General features: G+C 32.3%; 1 protein-coding gene across 3 annotated transcripts; it reads right to left on the bottom strand.

The window, feature by feature from the left end:
- Positions 1-7,628: 7,628 nt before the first annotated feature.
- On the bottom strand, positions 7,629-21,183 carry LOC143047901 (uncharacterized). Of its 3 annotated transcripts, none has more exons than XM_076221239.1 (7): positions 20,759-21,183; positions 16,636-16,686; positions 14,658-15,008; positions 12,806-13,738; positions 12,335-12,413; positions 9,440-9,487; positions 7,629-8,173 (listed from the first exon to the last, which is right to left on the bottom strand). In XM_076221239.1, exons 1-7 carry the CDS (start codon positions 20,796-20,798, stop codon positions 7,915-7,917), a joined length of 1,761 nt encoding a protein of 586 aa, XP_076077354.1. In that variant the 5' UTR covers positions 20,799-21,183; the 3' UTR covers positions 7,629-7,914. The 3 variants fall into 3 exon arrangements, with proteins under 3 accessions (XP_076077354.1, XP_076077355.1, XP_076077356.1); XM_076221241.1 differs by having other exon boundaries at positions 8,037-8,173; positions 9,454-9,487; positions 20,759-21,182; XM_076221240.1 differs by lacking the exon at positions 9,440-9,487 and having other exon boundaries at positions 20,759-21,180.
- Positions 21,184-22,715: the final 1,532 nt, after the last annotated feature.

Here is a 22,715-nt window from a genome sequence, read left to right as displayed (position 1 = left end):
TAATGTTATGGAAGCAGGGATACAGAATCTGTTTTTTCATCAGCTTGACCGGATATGACGAACATACGATGACCTCTAATTGTTCAAATTTATATCCCTTGGTCGATGGATAGTTGTCCTATTGGCAATAATACCTCGTCTGCTCATTATTATATACTTAAGTAGAAATGTGAATGCAGACATTTCTCTCTGCCCGAACACAACATTCCGACTCTGAACATACGATCGTTGTTCTTATTCCCAAATGCCACGTGGTTAACGAAAAAACAGGAAATACCAAAGCACGATAAATCTCTGACAAATGTAGTAAAGAGAATGCAATAAATTGTACAACTCATATTTGTTTTATATCTTTGGCAGAGCTCATTTTTCTCATACAATTGATGTTGTCAAAAATTTGTATACGTGGCTATTTTTTCCTTATATGTACTTCCTTAACAACGCTTATTATGATATATTTTACAACGTGAATATAACTCAATTTTAGCAAAACTGGACCTTACCGGTTGCATCGAGCGTTTATGGGGATTAATTTGCTATAACAAAAAAAATAGTACAGCTTCAGTTTACAGAGAACAGTTGGATAATATAATTGAGCCCACTAATAGATCGCTCAGTTTATATCATGATTTGTATTCTTAATATGAAAACAAAATGTATAATTATGTTTATATGGTATACATTTGATTGTTGACAGCGCTGAACTTTATATTCGAGGTAAACTCTATATGGCATGTTTTTGAAAAATACAGAATTCTACTCAAATGCAGAGGGCAATTAAAGGACTCATATCTAAAGCAACGACACAAAATGTACAAAAACTCTTTCAACTAACATTGTCAATTTGTCAAATTAGGTAGGGGTCAATTCAATACGGTGTAAACAAATACCACACACGGTTAATTCTGGTTCATACAAAGGAAGAATATAAGATTAAAAAACTAGTATACAGTTGGTGTAAATCAGAATGAGACTACAAATGGAAGAGGATATCATTGCTGGTCCTCCAGCATTCGAACGCAATCTGTTTTCGGTTAATCACAGTTGTTAAATTATAATTTGTTGTTGTGACTTGTGTACTATTATTTGTCTGTTTGTCTTTTTCTTTTTTTTAGCCATGGCACTGTCAGTTTATTTTCGATCTATGAGTTTGACTGTCCCTCTGGTATCTTTCGCCTCTCTTTTACAACATGCACATGTTTTAAAAGTTTTTCAGTATCTGGGTTTCATGGAACACTTTTATGTATATTTGTGTGCCAAAGCGTTGTCGTTTGTTTTATTGACCCTTTGGCTTCCTATTGTGTTTTTTTTTTTCGTTAAAAGGTTTTGAATTTTATATGTTGATTGGAGGATATCATTGTCGTCATTAAATGAGAAAGAGGTGTCTTGCGATTCATAAGTATTTCTTTTTTCGATATGTTCATTTCGGTTTCAATGTGTGTTGTCAATACCTTTAGCCATTTCCAAGAAAAACATGCACATTGTCAGCTGTAATGATATCTTTTGGTTAATGACAACGACAGCGACCACAATTGTTTTAACGTCAAATTGATGTTTTTTTTAAATGCACCGGTTAAAACATGAAATATATATCATTGCTTTTAGACCATTATTATTCTAATAAAATGTGTTTGTCCAAGCAAAATCAATAGCTGAATTCACACTTGATAGCTCTGTAAAATCCAAAGGGAAGCAGTTGAATCTTGAATAAATTCGACCCTACATTCAATTTTGGCAAATCGCTACTTTCAATTTCAACAACAAACAAATAATTTCCACGATATTTTACTTGTTTCAATATATATGTAACTCTAAGGACCACTTTGAAAAACTTCTTAAAACAAATCAGGAAGAACTATACCAAGTTATACTTGAACTATACTAGAACTATGTGTGGACCACAAACAAAGGGAATTCAATGTGGTCTGAAGCAGTATCAGCTTACTGGTCTTTTAGCTGTCCAATTCTGAGCTGTTTCAACATACTCCTTTTTTTAAACAGTTTGGTATTATGTTCCAAAACATCGATAAATATAGATTCTACCACTGCATCGAGTGTTTTAAATATTTAAAATTTAACTGTCGAGAATGGATAAATATCGTATTACACGAGATTTGGTGGTCGAATCTGTTTCTCTAATGATTTTCAAACGATACGCAGGCAGTGGCGTAGCTTGCATGTATGCTCAGATGCTCAAGCATCCACATCATTTTGACAACAAAAAAAATAATAATAAAAAAATATTGTTATAGGGCTTTGCTTATTGCATATGATCGCATGTTCCCAGCCGATGAACTCTGAGGTCTCCGAGTGCAACAGCTAATGATGTAAGGAAAACGCAAAATAATTTCTGAAGCATGTGCGTATTCGATCTTCAGTTAGTTTATGTAAACAAGATAGATAAGTCGCAGAAAAGTGTTCTCGTTTTTTTTCGTAAAAAACCTACGTCGTCGGTTACGGCAAGCACAGAGGATGCTGATTCGCAGACCCGCGGAAAAGGTTCGTCTGAAATTGAGCTAAGCGGAGCGATGGCCTCTACATCTGACGCAGCAGCAATATTACCATCAAATAAACCACCATATCCTGATATCGCTTCCTGCGACATGAAAGATGAAATGATTAAAACTCAATATGTGACAGAGTGTGATCATTCCTGGGCTTTTAAATACCCGTTTCCATCTAGGTACAATTATTAAATTTTACTTTCAATAAAATATGCCTCTTAAATTTTACCAGATATATATATAAATTTTGTACAATTACGCACAAACAATGTCGTCGCGGCATTCTTGATTGCCATAACATTTGATGCTCTCATGTGATAATAAGAGCAAAACGACGGGTGCCACATGTGGAGCAGGATTTATTAACTCTACTGGAGCACCTGAGATCACACACATGCAGTTTTGGTGGGGTTCGTGTTGCTTAGTCTTTAGTTTTTTTCATGTTGTGTCTTGTTAGACTGTTGTTTGTCTGTTTGTCATTTTTTGTTTATATTTAGTATTGTACGGCCGTTAACCGTTACGAGTACATATTATGGTGTATCGTTGTCTGTCCATCCGTCTGTCCTCGCCCGTCTGTCCGTCGTCAACATGTCTGGCATTAACCAATTTGCATAAAACTTTGGATAATTGCTTATATGAATTGATGTAAGCCCTTTTACCGGTAGCCCTTTTCGAGTTTTATTGAAAACGCGACGGTCGTATCATGCGCTCGTGACGCTGCTGTTTATTAGCCATGGCCATTGTCAGGTTTTAATTCGATCTATAAGTTTGAATGTCTATCTGGTATCGTTCACCAGGCCTTTTATTCCCAAATTCTGTAAACAGAAGTGCAACTTAGTGTACTGTATTGGACGTTTTTTGAGCTGTCAAATATAGGTTTGGTAGAGAAACTTTTACATTAAATATATTTATGAATTAAATGATGGTAGTTTCGAGAAAACAATAAAAATGTAACTGGACATATATGAATTGTTGGTAATATTGAAATTGCTTTGCTTTTTTTAATTTCCAGTCTTCTTTGTGTTCGTATTTAAAATACGAAATAAAATAAATAATGGTACGATCCATGTTTTAAAGATTTGGTTAAATTATAGGGTTATCTATGGTCGGGAGAGAAAACTGAAGAAAAAGACAGAAAAAATGTAATTTTCTGCATAAAAAGGTCTCAAAATTTTTTCGCCTTGCTCCGCTCGTCGAGTTCAGGCATCCACATCCTATTTACCCTGGCTACGCCACTGCGCAGGCAAACTTATTCCCTTCTATGCGATTGATCTGCAAAAAGATGTGTTCTTTCTATGTGACGTCATCAGGCATGCCGTCACAATAGGAAATTCAGAGGAAAACAAGAAAAGTCGACGTCACAATCGGATTTTAACCAATGAAGAACTGAGATCCAACGAACCACACGTTAATTACATTTTTTAATACAATGGCTGCAGAAAGGGATAAATTGGCGAAGAATTAGAGAATTACTTTAACACCACATGTGTTTCAATATGAATGGCTTAGTTTAATGCCATTTCGGTGCATTGGCAAAACTGTAAAGTGGCTTGTCATTCTAGCGTATGTTTTAATTTCAAATATCATTTAACGCACACACAGTGACGATATGATAATGTGTAGGAGCATAAGGACCAGTCTTGTTGCTCGGACTCGCTGCCATTGACACTTAAAATCCATATTAACGTTGGTCTTTTGACTCAAAACATTGTCATATTTCAAACGTCCAGCAATCGAACAAGAACCACAAGTTATGTTAAATTATGTTTATGCAACAATTTCAAGTCCAGATACAAAGAAAAAAAAGTAGATTTATTTGGCTTCATTCATGTGAGTACGAAGAAATATGTTATACAGTGGCTTTGATTTTTTGTTATATATGTTTTCAGGAGCCTCTGGCCTTTGTTAGTCTTGTATGATTTTTAATTTTAGTTTCTTGTGTGTATTTAGGCGTATGACGTATGACGTCAATTTTCACTGAACTTGTAAACATTTTTGTTTATAGGCCAGCTGAAGCACGCATCTTGGTGCGGAATTTCTCATTGCATTAAAGACCCATTGGTGGACTTCGGCTGTTGTCTGCTCTTTGGTCTGTGCGTCACCCAATATTAAATGTATTGCGTACATTTAATATTGGGATTGTTTCAAACGATTGACAAAAATGCGAGTTTTTTCCGCGATTTCGGGAAATGATGCATACAAAAATACTATCACAATTTAACATTTGCGAAACCCATCCAAGCTGTCGCAGTTTTAGCAATATTTCTAATTTAACCACCAACATTGCAAGGATCAGCAAAAGGTTTACAACATTTATTGCATAATTTTTGTGTTGTAGAAAGTTTTCACGTATCGAAGTCAGCAAGTTCATTTAAAATTAATACTACAAGTAAAAATGTAGTTACTCTGTGGGCGGATAGTCAATGAACAAATGGAAGTTTTTAACGACCTTGACTGGATATACAGCCCTTGCACGGTCGGCTTATAGTCAATGATTATTGTGTTTAAAACGAATCTCGTGCGTCAATATGTCCTATATAACTTAGAACCAGAGAGCAAAAGACATCCAACAAATACAGATGTGACACACTTTGAAACTTGAACAATGTAAGAAATTGAGTAGTATGATAGTCCAATTATTACGTGGTTTGTGAAATAATGGCTTTGTTTTAATAAATAGGTGAGCATATTTTGTTTAAATTTATTATTCTAATGTTTTAAAACAACCACAACCGTGCCGCATTTACAACCTTATTAAACTGTATGACCCAATGTAGGGATATTTGAAATATTTGCACGTAAGAAACCACTGCGAACTTTAAGTCCTCTCTTAACTATGTTTAAAAAAAAAAATCTTTTTTCATAAATATTGAAAAATTTCTCTCTTGCATTCTTTTGTGTGCTTGTGTATAGGGGTTTGTGTGGGTTTTTTTTATGGATGTTTGTGCATACTATCGTTTCCCTTTGATTACAAATTATGTGCTATTAAAAAGAACATGTGGTGATTGCTTGTTCCGTTTTTCTGTAAAAACAAATAAATAAAATAAGAAAGAATTGTATTTATCAAATGATATATGTGTACATAGCAATATTATTAATACAAAACAATAACTCATCATACATTATAAGACTAGGACAAACCATGTTTCATAGTTACAAAAATTGTGGTATATGACACATATCCGTAACAACCTATAAAAACTCGTATATAATTGAACATTTAACATAAATAACAAAAACAATATATGTTGTGTAAGTTATAATGTGTATACACGATATGCGGTCGATGTGTAATTCAATGTAAAACCATAAATAGCCTTTAAACCACAAATACTGCTTTGTAAACATTAACAATAGATTAATGCTGTTTTGGTTCATGACTATAATCAATCCAGTGTTGATACTGTAACATATAATTATTATAATATATTAATGCTGTGAATAACAAAAAACATATTAAAAATACCCCAACAGACAAATGTAATGCTGGGTTTTTCATTTTGATTTTTAGTTTAGAAGATTCTAAAGAAAAGTCATCTTCTCGAGTCATCTTATTTGGTACAAATTAGACTTTATGCAAATACTCTTCATAATTATTCAGACACCATTTCAATATACAATAGGCACAATTAATGCTGACTGATAATAAGAACTTAATCACATAACAAAATTAGAAGAAAAAAAAACATTAAATATTCATGGTTCTATAATAAACGAGTTTTGGTTTTTTTTCAAAAAAGGAAGCTTATGATACAATTTTTGATTTAAACTAGAACAGCACATGCATTTTTCTTATCACCAGAAACATATATTGTCTGCTCTATGGTCGGGTTGTTGTCGCTTTGACACATTCCCCATTTCCTTTCTCAATTTTATACATAAAATTTGTCTCTGATATCACAAACTGGGCAAGGTGAGGCAACTCTAATATGAAGATAAACTTAGATATTACGTAGCACACTTTGACAAAATTGAAAAAATGTCTATCAAATTCGATATTATTCATAGTAATTCATAAATTATTACATGATAGTATTATGAACAATTTTGCATCATATGTCGCGAATTATTCAGTGACCAATCTCAAAAGTAATAAAGTGTACACATGTTTATCGTAAAATCAGTCTTAATGATAAAATCATAATAGTTCAATTCAGAGTTCAGTCTGTAGGTTTTGACCACAAAAAATTTTCAAGGACTGATACAATTTAGTTATTTTACAGTGGAAATAAAGCATGGATCAGCAGATCTTCTTCAAGGACAACCAGGGAAAAATTTTATGTCATTGTAATTAGTTTTACATAATTTTGTGAAAAAGCAACATTTCATTAATTATACAAGTGCCATCGCACCACGAGCAAGTTTTAATGTTCATAAATATACATTTATAAATTTTAATTGTGTTGTATACAACATTTGACTTTATTTATAATGATGGCTTTTAATTTAAGCACCAACTTGAATGCATACTTAATTGAAAATGTTAATCCTACAGATTTTTATTTTGAGTACAATCTAACCCTTTGACGTCAACAAGGCCAGATTTTCAATATATGCATTGTTTTAAAACTAGGACCAATATAACAGACATCTTTTGATATACATCTTGAGGCAAACTATTTTGTTGTTTGTATAGCCTCATAATTTAATACAAATGACAAAATTCCAAACGGAAATAATCTTGGCATTTCCCGCCGTGTTGCATCAAAAGGCAAGTAGTTTGTAGCCCTAATGCAAATGAGTAAGAACAACTTCAAAATATTAATTTCTATACTTAATAATCTGATGGTCTACTAAATGATGGTATTTGGTAGATTAATATTACTTTTTAATTTTCGAATTCAATGGATCGTAGTGACGGTACACATTTTCTTCTTATATATAAGACTCCTTCTTTCTGAAATTGCACTTTTCCCTACTACAGTTTTAATCCGGCTTTGGGAATGGTTTCACCTTCGTGGTATTTAGGTATGAGAATAAAGAACTGAAATTCATGACCGTTAAACTGGCGATATAGAAATCCTATAAACATGCTCTGTACATTTTATTTCACAAAGATCTCGCTTCTGTCATTTTGCGTATTCTCGAAATAAATTGTTGAAATATATATAAAAAAAAAAAAAAGAAATTCAGCAAATATTTCATTTCTGGAAAACTTGGCAAATACGGATTTTCTTATGAGACGACTTAAATCATTGACCATGTTATACAGTCGTAAAAAATAATCGCAAACAAGTTGAGTGAACTATTTTTTTTGGCCTAAAATGCTAGGATTTCTTTATATTGAAATTAATCGTTGGGACTTTCCGAGCAATGCTTAAATAATGAGTATGAAACGATACAAGTTATATTATTGTAGGGTGAGCATAATTTATAATGGCACATATCAGAATTAAATAACATAAATTTATCATAAATGCGTCCACAATTCACCATCAATTTTTGTTGACTCGGGTAATCTGTAGGAGTCCTCAGAATCATCATCTGAAGGAATTTCTTGCATCATAGAGTCTCTATCGGAACGATCCGATTTCCCGGTAAGTGATATATCATCATACAATGGATTTACATATGTGTCTTTTTCTCTGTTTTTAATTTCAGTTGAAGCCTTTTCCACTAGTGTATTGCTGTGGGGTAGTGTATCTTCATTGCAACCGCAGCCATTACGCCTAGAAGGAAACAAAGCATAGCCATGATACCTATACAAATTAAATAGAAGACATGTTTATTTTTGTGCAGTTATTAATAACATGTATAACAAAGTTCAACATGAAAAGTTCTTTTTGTCTTCCCTACTGATTAAACTTCAAAAGCCTGTTTTTACAAAGTCACATGTCTATACGCAAAAGAGAAGAAAAAAAACCAAAAGACGATGTTCAAATTCCAAATAAAATTTGAAAAATCTGAACAATCGAAAACTATATATACATGTATGATGCTCGAGATCGACTCATGTATGTTCGAACATGGAATACAGCCCATAACAGATGATTTGATAGTGTAGGCCAAAGATGCTGAAATAATATTACTTTCGTCAAGTTTTCATTCCGGTATCTGAGGAAAGTATTATTCAATGGTCAGATTCAATATTGCCGTTCATTCTTTTCTCTTTTTTTTTTTATCTGAATGTTGATTTTAAATGTTTTAACTTTTTGTAACTTTCATTTACATATACGTGTATTTTTCCCCTAGAACAAATACTAAGATCTGAATAAATAATTTCAATTGAGTAAATTTACTATTTACTATGTGCGCTGTGCTTAAACACGAACCAATGACATCAACACACAAATAATAATAAAATATTTGATAAAACGTGTCTAAAATGTGCAGAAGTGAATTGTCTCCCATGTGAATGGAACCACCTCATCCGTTTAATAAATATTATCTGCACAAATTTAGCCCGAGTTTGCCTGTTCCAATACCAAATTATAGCAAATTGTGTATATGCATATATGTATAAGTAAGCAGATAATAAAAAGACTACATTTGCTATTAGTTATCAAATTTTCACAATCTTGAATAATAAACAGGTCTCGAGCCCAAGCTTTTCTTACAAGAACCTAACATCAGCGCGTTTTACTCTCTGTTCTCGTAATTGTTACATTAAAGCCAATGAAATTTCAGCTTTCAAATTTTTTAAGGTGGTTATTGATTCTGCAAAACCAGAGGATCCCGAAAAGTTTTTGAAACATCCGTAGAACGAAGATTTATTTGATCATTGTAAGCAAAGCTGGGACACAGGTCCGTTATTCAATCAGATTGTAATATTTAAGCTTATTTTTAAAATCTTATATTATGTTTCAAAAAGTATGCATGATCCATTTTATTAATATTTGTACTGAAAAGGCATACGCAGGCTATTTACATGTAATACACATGCTACAGACAAAATATACATGCTTCACACAACAGAAAAATACGTAATGACCGACCAAAGAAAATTTACCACTGAAAACTTGTGTTTTCCTGTTTTGTTTCTCCTAGAAATTGTAATAAAATGATAAATACACTTGATTAAATCGATGATAATGTTTGCGCTTTTGTACGAAAACAGACTTATAATATTATATGTTGTACCAAGTCGTTCTATTCACAGGCACAATTTAAAAGAACTCATGTATACCATGACTAAATATCTGACTGCATGTACTTTATGTTTAAACCTTCAGTGATTAGAAAAAAGTAGGTGGAGACCTTTGTTACTGGAACCAGAGGTTGGTGAGTTAAGTCTAGTTTTATACTCAACTGATTTTTACAGTTTGTTATAATGTCACACAGCTGCACCAGATTAGGGGAGGGTTATGCGCCGGGTAACGAGTTTAACCACGCCATATTTCGCATGTACCTGTCCCTAGTAAGGAACTCGTTTGTTGTTGTGTTATATATTTGCTTTCGTTCTCTTTTTTTTTTTAACATAAATATTGGTTAGTTTTCTCGTTTTACATTTGTCATTTCGGCGTCTTTTATAGCCGACTATCCGTTTATGGCTTTGATCATTGTTGGAGATCGTACGGTGACATATAGTTGTTAATCGTTTTGATTATGGGAACGCATTGCTGTTTGAACTCCCAGCAACATCTATTCAAAGATTACAGCGAGTCTAAAACGCAGCACCTAGTGTCATTACAGGGAAGAGGAAGTACAACCATATAACGCCAATCCTGAAGTCTCTCCATTGGCTGCCCGTAACATATCGATGCCAATATAAACTTTGTATGTATGTGTTCAATGCTTTGCAGGAGGAGGTACCGATCTACCCAAAAGAACTCGTTCATATATAAAAACCGATGCGAGCACTAAGATATGAAAATACCAAGATCTTAACAACGCCAGTCCCACGTATGAGAACTAAAACATATGGGAAAAGGAGATTCGACAAAGCAGCAGCCGTCCTATTAAATGATTTGCCAAGTGATCTACGGAACATCCACTCTGTGAACGTTTCTAAGAAAAACCTAAAATCTAATTTATTCAGACAGGTATTTCATAGTTCTTAAAATAACTCTTTATCATTGTTATTTGGATTTTTTAAGCAACTATTTTTCAATTTTTAAGCAATTGTTTTTGAATTTTGAACTTACTTTTATTTGTAATTTTTCTATTTTAAGCAATTATTTTTGAATTTTTAACTTACTTTTACTGGTACGGTTTTAACATCTCCTTAATTTTACCATGCCCATTTTAAATTAATTCTATTTTTTATCAGTAAATTTTATAGTATATTTTTATATACAATATTTTTAAAATCTGTTTGTTTTAGGATTTTATAACATGGGCTTTCATATTTTTATTGTTTTAAAATACTTATATATGTGAATGGATATATGTTGTAAAGAGCTTAGGATAAGCAAAAAATATAAATATGGCGGATATAGGGATTGCATACAAAGACTGAATATATAATATTTGGGAGCATAATTAAGTAAAAGCTGTGTCCACGTTGTTGAATTTGAACACGTTCTCAGTTTACAAATACTTGAAGTTTGTAAAAAAGTCTGTATAAAAATAGATTTGCACAAAAGGACAACTTGTACACAGCATATATACAATTTAGGTTATTGGGAAATATAATGTATTTGCCAGTTAGTAGTTTGTTTTTAAAACTATTCTCTTTTAAATCTAAGGGAACTACAAAAATGTAAAAAAACTTCCTCATAATATTATTTTTCATGTACTAACTAAGGGTATATGTAAAAATACCCATATATATTTTTTTTACTGCCTACTAAAATTACATAAATAACAAAAACATGCAATTACTGTAAAATTGAGGTCCCTTTTCTGCTTAGAAGTTCTAAAAGTAAAATAAAGACGTTCTGACGTTCAATCTGGGAACAGTATAACTAACCTAACATATTATGTATATGTTCCTGGTTCAATACACTGATTTATTAAAGCTTTGGTTACAATGGCCAAGACTTGTGTTTAACTTGGTATTTGATCATGTAGCTATATATATAGTGGTTTCAGTTCTGCAAAATTTATTTCATGAACTTTATTTAATTAAGCAATTTTGAGGCAGTGAATGGATAATCAGACCAGAACTTTTCTACAGAAAATGATAATTTGGCTGGAACAACTATTTAAATACGTGGTTTCTGATAAAAAAAAAAAAAGAAAGAAAAACTGTTGTTTTGCAGTAATACCTAGTTAAAACATGTGCACATAAATAGAAAATCATTTAAAGTCTCTCAAGGAATAAGTCGACGAAAGACTAAGGGCTATTTTCGAAGTATTTTTGAATTTTTCAAAACACTTTTTAAGTGACTATTTCAGTCGAAAACGATTTGAACTGATTTGGTCATCCAATTCATGCTTAAATGTGAAAAATCTGTGAAATATGCCTTAAAACATTACGTCAATAAGATAAATAGCTAAACGTTTTCATATCTTTACACATGTGAAAAAATACAAAGTGTAAGCAGTGTCTAATCTGTGGAACATGCCACATTGCAAAACATGTTTTTATTCTCAGACTGGTCCTACCAGCAATGATGTGATCAGTTACATTTGATATAGATATAATAACATTGAGAATGGTTATCGTAAAGTATCAAAGAGACAACAACCTTCCCAAAAGAGCAAAAAGCATGTGTTTGTTCATTTGGTTTACAGTTTCACGTATTTTATTTGTACGCCCAGGACTTACAAAAGCACACGTTAAACTTTGGCGCTCTAATCAAAACAATTTGGAAAGGTAAATCAATAACGATATAATCAAATATAGATTAACTAAAAAGTTTATGTAGACTCTAAATGAATTATACCTTATTCCGACAACTATACGAATAACTTACTTTAATCCGACAACTATACGAATAACTTACCTTAATCCGACAACTATACAAATAATCACTAGAATAATGATCAACCCACCAACGCTTGCGACAGGAGCTACGACTTCAACTACAAAAATAGCATATATCATATAAACGTTAATTATTGGATTTGTGAATAAGAAACTTCATGGTAATTGATGGGCGTCAAAAACTGCACAATAAATGAACCCTTACAAAAACGATGGTTATAGAATACACTTATTGGTGCACTTCAAACAAACTTAAATAAATAACTAAAACAAAATATATCTACTTGATATTGAATTATTTTTTTTGGGAAGTCAAATCATTGTAAAGACAATAAAATGTGTTAATGATTTAAATGAAGAAAAAAAGAAGATTAACCTTACTAAAAATACACGAGTTAAATGTTCATTTGTCATTAAACGCAAATCTAAATCAATCCGTAACAATCAGTTTAAATGACAAATATTTCTATAAAACAGTCATTAATCTTACTTGGAAAGTCATCATCTTTAGAGCTACCAGTAACCCCAGGCTTGTTAGTTGTTTGTTGTGGTGTTGGTTGTGATTTCTGGGTTGATTGTTCATCGTTGGTGCTTCGTTCTGCTGGAGAGGTTAGTTGGGCGGCAACTGTAGTTTCATCTTTGTTTAATTCTTCAGTTGATGGTTTATTAGCTTTTGCAGAAATCCCATGTTTAGTTGTACTTTCAGTTTCATGTAACTGACTAGTAGTTTTAATTGATGTTGTAGTTGATGCTGTTGAAATTGTTGATGTTGAAGCCGGAGATTGAGTTGAAGTTGAAGATTGAGTAGTCTTAGATGTTGGAGTTGATTCTGTTTTAGTTGTTTGTTTTATCAATGTTGGGGTTGTGACTTCAATGACGGTAGTATCAGCCATTGTTGTTAATTTTGTTGATAATTGATCAGTTTGTGAGGTGACATCACCATCAGTTGACATCATCTTCATTGTTGTCGGAGGTTGTTCATCCATTGAAGACGATGTTGAATAATCTGTTGTACTGGTTTCTGGTAGCTTAGAAGGCATATCTGTTGATGTCATATCATCGTATATATCTGTCGTTGCTGGTGTGCTTATATTTTCTTCTACGTTGGCCATAGTTGTCGATGAGGTTACCAAAACTTGTGTTGTTGTAATGATCGATGGATTCGTTTTAGATGTTGGGGCATCTGAAGAGAAGGCCACTTCTGTTGTGGATGAAATGATTGGATTCGATGATGTAAAGCTATTAGTTATTTTTTGTAAAATTGTGGACGATAAAGTCGATGTTGAAAGTGCTGCTGTCCGATTTGAGGATGTGATAGATGGCTGTGTTAAAACAGTTGTTGTTGTTGCTGTTGATGCTGATTGAGTCGGTGGAACAGGGACATTTTCTCCATTACATTTCACTGTAAGAGTTGCTGTCGGATCTAAAATGATAACATAACAATAACCATATTGGATCAAAGTAAGTACACAATACTGCCATTAGTCTGGGATTTGCTGTATACTTTTTTGTCCTTTTCAGTTTTATCACTTGTTCAAAGTTTGTATTAGGTTTTCAATTTCAAATAATTTTGACACGAGTATCCCAGATGAGATATGTATTATCTGGTACAGTGAAATTGACTGGTTTTATTAATGTTTGTGAATAAACTAAGTTCTTACTACAATTATACTTTTACGCATACAACTATCATTTGAAAAGTGTATACCAGAGACATTACTCTATATAATCAAAGGATATTTTGTTGTATCTTAGTAAACTCTATATATCTGATGTGAACGTTATATTTTCATAATGAAAATTAAATACTAAAGCATTTATTGTTGGCTTGAAGACAAAAACGCATGTGTTTCAGATATATTCCGTCGCCCTGGTTGGTCTTGCGATTGGGACATACTTTACCATTTTCGTTGAAGAGTTGAGACTCTCAGTCACTGGTAAACCTCATATACACGTAGAACATCACGAAACACCAGTTGATGAACACTTTATATTCTTATAGCTAGATAAGAATAACTCTAAATCATAGAAATCTACATCCCAAACATTTTATTTTGTGATTGGAAGAAAACTTACATAAAAGGTGAATATTAGCCAACCCTTCCATAATGACAATGACACAATTTGACTATGTGATTGTTAGGTTTGATTTGCAGTAAGGACTATCTTAATTAAAATTTCTTTAATCAAGATCGAAGAAAAGTGTCGTCTGAAATGTTTTTACGAAGAAATATATGTACACATTTCCAAAATACTGCTGAATTCTCACAACAGTCCACGGTTGTGCAGCATTCGCTCAACGACAACGATGAACAAAACTAACTATATTGAGTTTTAATTACCTGAAAACTGAAGCTTCATACAATATCGTGTATCTTCAGGTGACGATTCTTTCTTCAAATCGATGAGAACATTATCTCCGTTGTTGACTGATATACTACCAGCAATGGTACATCTAATTCTCGTACTCTGACCTGAGTTGTTCACTCTAACATCTATTGAGCTCCCACACCCAATGTACTGTGGATGTAGACTAAAGAAAGCAATAAAGGCAAGATTAGATGTACCATTATTAGGTATGGATACAGTGGCACTACATGGACACGTCTTATCTGTGTCTGTTCCGTGGGCTGCATAACCGTCAATGATAGCGGAACTTCCTGAGGCTACACTATTCTGACAAAATGTTGCAACTACAAAATTTAAAGGAATGGTAGATATACCGAGGTAAACAAGATTAGCAACAATTAATTTAAATCTTATGTTAAATTTGTCAGCTTTAATTCATAACATCCATGAAACCATAACAAAAAGTCGTTGAATATAAAAAAAAACAATTACAACAGATGCAGTATTGTTTTCTCCGACATATTTTATTTTCATGTTTTTAAAATTTATTTTCGCAATTTTTAATAATTGTTTACTAATTATGTTTTGAGAGAAATTAAAAGTGTTCATTTGTATTTTTGAATATGAAATTAGGCTTTATTTTTACTATCATATATTCTTTAAGTTTTTTATGATGTAACTCACAAATATTCGAAATAAGTGTAACATTTTTCACATCGACTTTATTTGACCTTCACAGGTTAACAGTTTGAAAAGACAGTTCAACAACCGGACATGAGACATTTTAATTTCTCATCTTTTAAATATGTTGCAATGTTTCTTTCATTGAAAAAGAAATAAAGCATCCGTTAAAAAATCATAAAATATGTTGTTAAATGAGACATTTATACGTTGTGTTGCTAGGCAGGTAAGAAATGTTGTCTAAATTTGTCAATGTCCAAGGAATGTACCTCTACGTGATAAACACATCTTTATTCATAAATTGTTTTGCATTTTGTGTTCTATTGTAATTCAAATAGACTTGTAAAGACCCACTTATAGCCAGTTTAAAATGTGCTGTATGTGTGTAAAAGTAACAAAACGACCTGATATATAATAGCTCTCATATTTGGGTATTTCCACATGATAATCTTTAACGATCAACGTTTTTTTAGGGTTACTGTAACTGTAAGATAATAAATTTGACAGCGTACACAACCAATTTCCAATAGAAACGTATTCCCGAAAAAATGTACTTTTTCCGAACTGTTTTTCTTTTAAATTAATTTTTGGTTTTGGTAAGACGGTTTTAAAGAGGGTTTTGTCGCATGCTGTATGAGAGGTATACATATATATCCATGTCTGGTTCAGAAAATATATATCCAATCAGAATCTCTGTGTGCACTTTGACAACTCATTGAATAAATAAATCGGTCCGAATTTTATTTTATAATATTAAGAAATGAAAACAATAAGAAATGCATAATCATAATCTAGCGTGGCGACTTTGTGATAACGGAGTAATCTCAGAAAAGCAAAGCACGGACTGTTTTTAAATTCTACCTATGTTATCATAATGCTGTATGAAAAGTGCTGTAATAACAATTGCTAAGTACCTTTTTGGATTAACTAAAATTGGAAATTGAAATAAATTTTACTTTGAACTGCATCAGGCAAATTATTTATTCACGAGGAATGCATTACAATTTTGTAACTTTAATATCATTACACACAATAGTAGAGAATGCACCAGTGAGAATTCGTTAGATTAGTTTCTACAGAATAAATGATGATTGTCTGAAATCAAATACTTATCAATTTCAGGTATGAAACAAAATAACACTTCATCAAATGAAAGCTGATTACGCAGTTGATCACCTTAAAGTCATATAATTCTGATCAATAGAAAGGAATCTATATTGCAATACGATCCCATTCGAGAATAGAATGACACTATCAAATTATAATGCTAGAAATGTGTTGCTATCTTACCTTTAAATCCAGTGTTCTCAGCTGAAGATTTGCAAAATGATTGACAAGAAACTGAAAATGTAAAGAATATATGCATTTTAACCGAGTATGGATTTATCGCAATGAGTTATTGTTTTAACCTTAAAAGATAAACAAGTTTTATGAATACCCGCATGAGCTTCTATATATATTTAAAAGGATGTTTACGGTTAAAGCCATTATGACAGCAATCCAACGACAAAAAAAAGAGACTAGTAAGATGTCAAAATATCATGTTTTGCAATGCAAGAAAAGTGCTAATAAAGAATGTGTCATGACAAATATCGAAAAACAAATCATCAAGATGTACTGATAACGATGAGGATCGTGACTAGGGACACACAAAAACATGAAGCAGGGCTGAATAAGAGATTTAAGCACTTGATGCTCGACCCCCCCCCCTCCTTTTTTTTTTTTTTTTTTTTTTTCTTTAGATCAACGGAATAACAATGAAAGATGACCGCAAGTAACATTCTTTACAGGTAAAAAAAAACTTAACACTATTTGACAAAGCCTAATCTGGATACAAGAAAAGAAAAATGCAAATTTAAAACGGGTGATCGTTCCCTTGCTATTAAAACTGGACTGAGGATATAAGAACATTCAACGCACTTTGCCTTTGAGCCTATATTATAAGTGAAATTTGTATATTATACTTTGCCTTTGAGACTAATATAAGTGTAATTTGTATGTTCTCTTCTGGGTGTGATTGGTGCTTAATATGTATTTTACCAGTATATATGTACAAGAAGAATAGTGCTTAATTATACCATACCATACTTGAAAGAATGCTCGGAACAACTAAAAGCTAACACAGAGTACTTTTCCAGCTCATAAAGAAATCATGCGGTCTTGGTTTTTTTATATTGTTACTCGTTGTTTTAAATATGTTGGTTGATTAATTCAAGGACTGCCTGCACTTATTAGTTTGCATTGGTTGCATTGGACATTTATCTGATTTTTATAATCTCTCTTCATCAAATTGTCCAGCTCAGACATTCGATTATTTTTTATCAATATGCATTTTCGGCTGATCAATAAAACAATGTAATCATAACTTTTTCTTTTGCATAAATTACAATAAACTGGAACTAGATTAATGATTTATTACACTGTATCGACGAATCTTTTCAAAGACTTTACTCATTAATGTAGCAGATTCAAAAGAAGAGAAGAGCTAAATTAAAGATATAAAAGTTTTTGTTGTTTTGCTACATTACCAGTTCTATCCGTGAACCAATAAAAATTCTGAACACCAATATTGATATTGTAATTAATTTGAAAAATACAATACTGGACTTTTCAACACAAAACTCTTGTAACACTAGATGTCTCTGAACAACTTGATCTTTATTTAATAATCAAATTTGATACAAGTTCGTTCGTACTATGCATATGAGTGATAATATTACTTTCTACATCAAGATTACCGTAGGGGATGATCAGGACAATATGTGGACAGCATGACCATAATGGAAAAAACAACTAAATAGATAGACACACTTGGCAACAATTAAAATACAAAAAACCAAGTATTGAGCAACCCCATTAATAGTCGGGCGGGTGGGATGGGGATGTGGGGGTGTGGCAGGTGCTCTGGAAGGTAAATTATGCTGTGCTACCATACATTGAGACTTTTCAAAAGAAATGTAATGAATAGGTACATGACATTGTATAGTGTTTTATCCATTAATGCTTCAAAATGTTCTCATTTTATTTGTGTACTTTTAAGAGATAACTCAAATATGTAAAATATTTGTCTACCAAGTATAATGAGATTTGAACTATAAAGCTTCTTTAAATATAATAGTAACATGTATATTTAAACATTACAAAACTTTATTATTTCTTATATTCAAGATACACTAATTCAAAGCTGCATCATTGTGTAGATGATCTTTTAAATACATCTTTTGTATTGTTTTTATTTGTATCTTGTTTTATGTTACTCATTCAGGTAAAGCTGGGACTATAACTAACAATAATCCTGTTAATATAATATCATAGTATATGTTCCTGTTTGAGGTTGAATTTAGACTAGGTGCGCTACACTTTCTGAGTGTCTGAATCGGGATGGTGTCAACATTTCTGCATTCTTTTCATTCATAGGCAATATTTCTCTTATTTGTTTTCCTCAATATTATCTATTCTCTAAATTAAAGCTCCCCACTATTTTCAATGCTCTATTTTTTTTTACTATAAGTCTATATTCTTAACCCCCCTTTATTCTGCATCATTTGTTCGCCCATTATTCTCTATTCTGTAAGCCCCTTTGAGACCCTCCTGTATTCAAATTTATTGGTTTGATGTTAGTTTCAACCATCAAGAATATCAAGAATACCTGGTTAATGTTAATCCAGAAACATGCACGTGTCCCTTTGTACTGAAAACGGTATTCTACACATAAGGCGTTACTTCTTTCAAATTTCCTGTTGTGATTATGTTAAAATGACTATCCCATTAAATTATTTACGTAACAGCTCGTAAAACAGCTTCACAGTAAAAATTTTACATTTAATTGTTTAAATCCTTGAGTTGTATGATAAAGTGTTTCTGTTAAAAACACCAATCCCTTTCACATAATGCCCAGCCCCAAGGGTCGACTAGGGAAAAGAATAATTGTCACTTAGGTCTTCTTCCAACCAGGAATAAATCCTTATCAAAGTAGCGCGTACGATTGAATGTGTGGGATGTCCAAGTACCCAGACACGCCAGGTCAGAATGAGGACGTTAATTTGGATGCCTCGTGTAAAGAATGTGCAAACGCTCTTTGTACTGTACGTTACGAACCTTTTAAAGTCTGTAGATACATGTAGCCCTGTTGCAAAGAAAAATATTATCCCCGACAACCTCTATTACAGGACAAACCCTGTTCGTATTGTTACTTTGTGCTCGTTCTAAATGTACATGGACAACTTGCTACTGTACAGTAAGCAAACAACAATTAAACGAGCAATTAAGTCTAAAATTTCATTTTCACATACAGATATATAATAGTAATTCTGTATATGTTCTCTCATCGAACAGAAACGCTTTTGACTTGCATCAGCTTTGATAAGTTTTTACAACAGATGTAAAATGCACATTTTTTATCAGCATTGGCTTTAACACCAATACGTTATCGCTTATTGCAATATGTCAAAATTTTGTAAGGTCTTTGAAGTATGATATATTATACTCTTACATCGATACCTGTAGATATTAACTAGGACCAATAGATAATTTATTTCTTTAAGGTTTGAACAACTTTCTGTTTTCATGATGTGGGTAAAATAAATACAGGAAAATTTGACCATCCTCTTTGTGTTGTTCATAAATAGAGAAAGGCAAGATTGTTGGTTCAAAAGTATTTTTAAGGTTGCAGAATTTAACTTTTTTTTAAGTAATGGGTTGCATATTGGGCCTTCCTTCCTAATTTAAAGCTCCACTTAATTCAACTAGCTTCAATACACAATATTTAAGTCTTTTTGTATTACTGTGCGAATGTGTCAAAGAGACAACAACCCGGGAGAAGAGCACAAAGCAGCCCGAGGCCAACAATGGGTCTTCAACCCAGTGAGAAGGAGGGCTTCAGCTTGCCCTTTTAAAACCAAAATGTATACTAGTTCAGTTAAAATGGTCGTGATACATGTAAAAGGTATCATTATAATGTAAGATTGCTCGATTTTCTCACAAATTATCCCACGATGCTGATCAATCAAGTGACATTCCGAAAGTAACAAGGTACAGCTATCCATGTAAATGTACTATAGATAAGCATTCTTTCAAGGGACAAAATAGGAAGTTGTTTATTAAATTCCGATGTTTTAAATGTTTATACAGATCCTTCAGTTATCGTGATAACATTATTGATTAAATGTTGAGCTTGAGATAATTGTCAAAATAAATCATTTTCAACCTAGTTGACATGCCATTGAAACAGGCAAAATGATGTAGAACTTAAAGGCGAATGGTGGATTCACATGCAGTTATTACTAATAGATCCTAATAGCTAGACCTGCATGGGAACAGTATATCTAACAACTCGCTAAACCTTAAAAAAAATACACATTTTATCAATTACATTTATAATTTAGGTATATAAAATGTTAAAATCGATTCTTACCTTTATGAATTCCAATCAAAACCAACAATGCAACATACATCCTGTCAATCAAATCAATTTCACGAAGACTATAAGTATTCTACCTTCGATTGTCACACCTTTTCTCATTTTCCGGTTTTTAACGAACAACGTACTCTAGGTTGAAACATGTCAAAAGTGTATCGCACACAGACATTTAAACAAACAAAATACCGTTATTTTAATTATTGAAATATGTATTGTATTTTAGTATCGCTGCATGGTTCAATGATAAATGCACAAAGTCATTCCTTTAACTAAATCAGCTTAAGTGAATGGCACATAATATATTCCTCGGAAAAGTTTAAATGTCCCAATACTATAGTTTTGCAAATATTCCGTAAACAAAAGCGATCACGACTGTCTTGGATCAATTAAGGTGAAAATGTTAACATTAAATCCCTTTTGAAAAATGGACATTTAAATTAATCGAACCTGTAACATGGCCATCATATCAATATTTATCTACCTGAACAGGTGTTTGCTAGTTAATCTTCTTTAAAAAAAAAAGTAAAACAATTTCTATATATCAGCATTGTCCCCCAATAAAATAAAGTCGGACATGGTTTTAGCATTGCGCTTTTGTTACATGTAGTTACTTACTATAACATTTTAAAGAACACACACAGTACATGTATATATTTCAACTATAATGAGTAAAATTCAACTTGAACTGATTTTAAATCAGGGGTACATTGAAATTGTTGATTAATGAATGTCGTTTCCAAATTTGAGGCAATTCTCTATTGTATACCTCCTCTCATGTACCTGCAAAAGTTGGTATAACTATCGCCTTCGCAGATTCAATATCGAGTTCGTGCTAGAGTAGCTCGCAGTAACTTTTTCTTTTCTAGCAAGCAATGTTTAATAACATTATAAACCAACATAAAACAAGCACAACAATATTCAAAATACAAACAAGACATTAAAATGGACTGGAATATTGTTATGCGACAATAAACTTCTAACTGACTGTCGTATTGTATACTGTGAGCACCTTTCGATGAAATGACACCCCAAAATATTCTTTATATAATACTAACGGAACCCCTCCTTTTAAACCGCCAAAGTATTTCTCGTGCATATATTATCCATATATAATTATACGACAAAACAAAAACCCGTAACGTTATACAACTACTCTCACTAACCAGTTATGAACATATAATTCTTATATGATTTGCATATCTATAAATACTTGAATTGGATTGGTCAATTAGAATTTTTCTCTAAGTTTACACTTCGATAAACCATGTTTCCGAAACTACTTTTGTAATCTATTCATGCGCGATACACAAGCTTGCAGTGATCCCGGGATTTTCAGCAAATTGAGATTAAAAAACAATTGCATAACAGTTGTGACTATTCTAGTGCATATATAACCAAAAAAAAAAAAAAATGTATTGTAAAACTTCGAAAATGTACAAAAATTAAATTTAATAAAATTCCGCGAAATTTCATGAAGGATTTGGCGAATTTACGTCATGGCAAAACACGACGTCATACGAATGGAAATTTTCAAGGGAAAGATTATTTCGTTACGTGTACGCTTCAAATTCGGATAAAATCTAATTAAAATGAAGTTTTTGAGGTAGGTGCTATTTCATTTAAGATTCCATGTATTTATCATACATTTATGGTTTTAAAAAGTCAAGACGCCGGCGTACTCCTTAGTTACGACTTGCCATTGTGCTTTTGATGGTAAATATATATAGTAGCCATCAACAAAAAAAAATGTTTGGCTGAAGAATTATAAGGATTAAACACATTTTTTCTAGAGGTTATTGATGTGTAAACCGGGGCTCTTACTCACTAACTCAACATAAAAGTCCGAAACATAAAAGTCCTTCGGACTTTTATTCAGTTTGTGAGTTAATCGCCCCGGTTTACACATCAATAACCTCTAGAAAAAATGTGTTTAATCCTATAATAAATAGTA

The sequence above is a fragment of the Mytilus galloprovincialis genome, chromosome 10, assembly GCF_965363235.1.
Source record: "Mytilus galloprovincialis chromosome 10, xbMytGall1.hap1.1, whole genome shotgun sequence".
Classification (NCBI taxonomy): Eukaryota; Metazoa; Mollusca; class Bivalvia; order Mytilida; family Mytilidae; genus Mytilus; species Mytilus galloprovincialis.
Note: the sequence above shows the minus strand (reverse complement) of the source record. Positions and strands in the feature narration are given on the sequence as shown.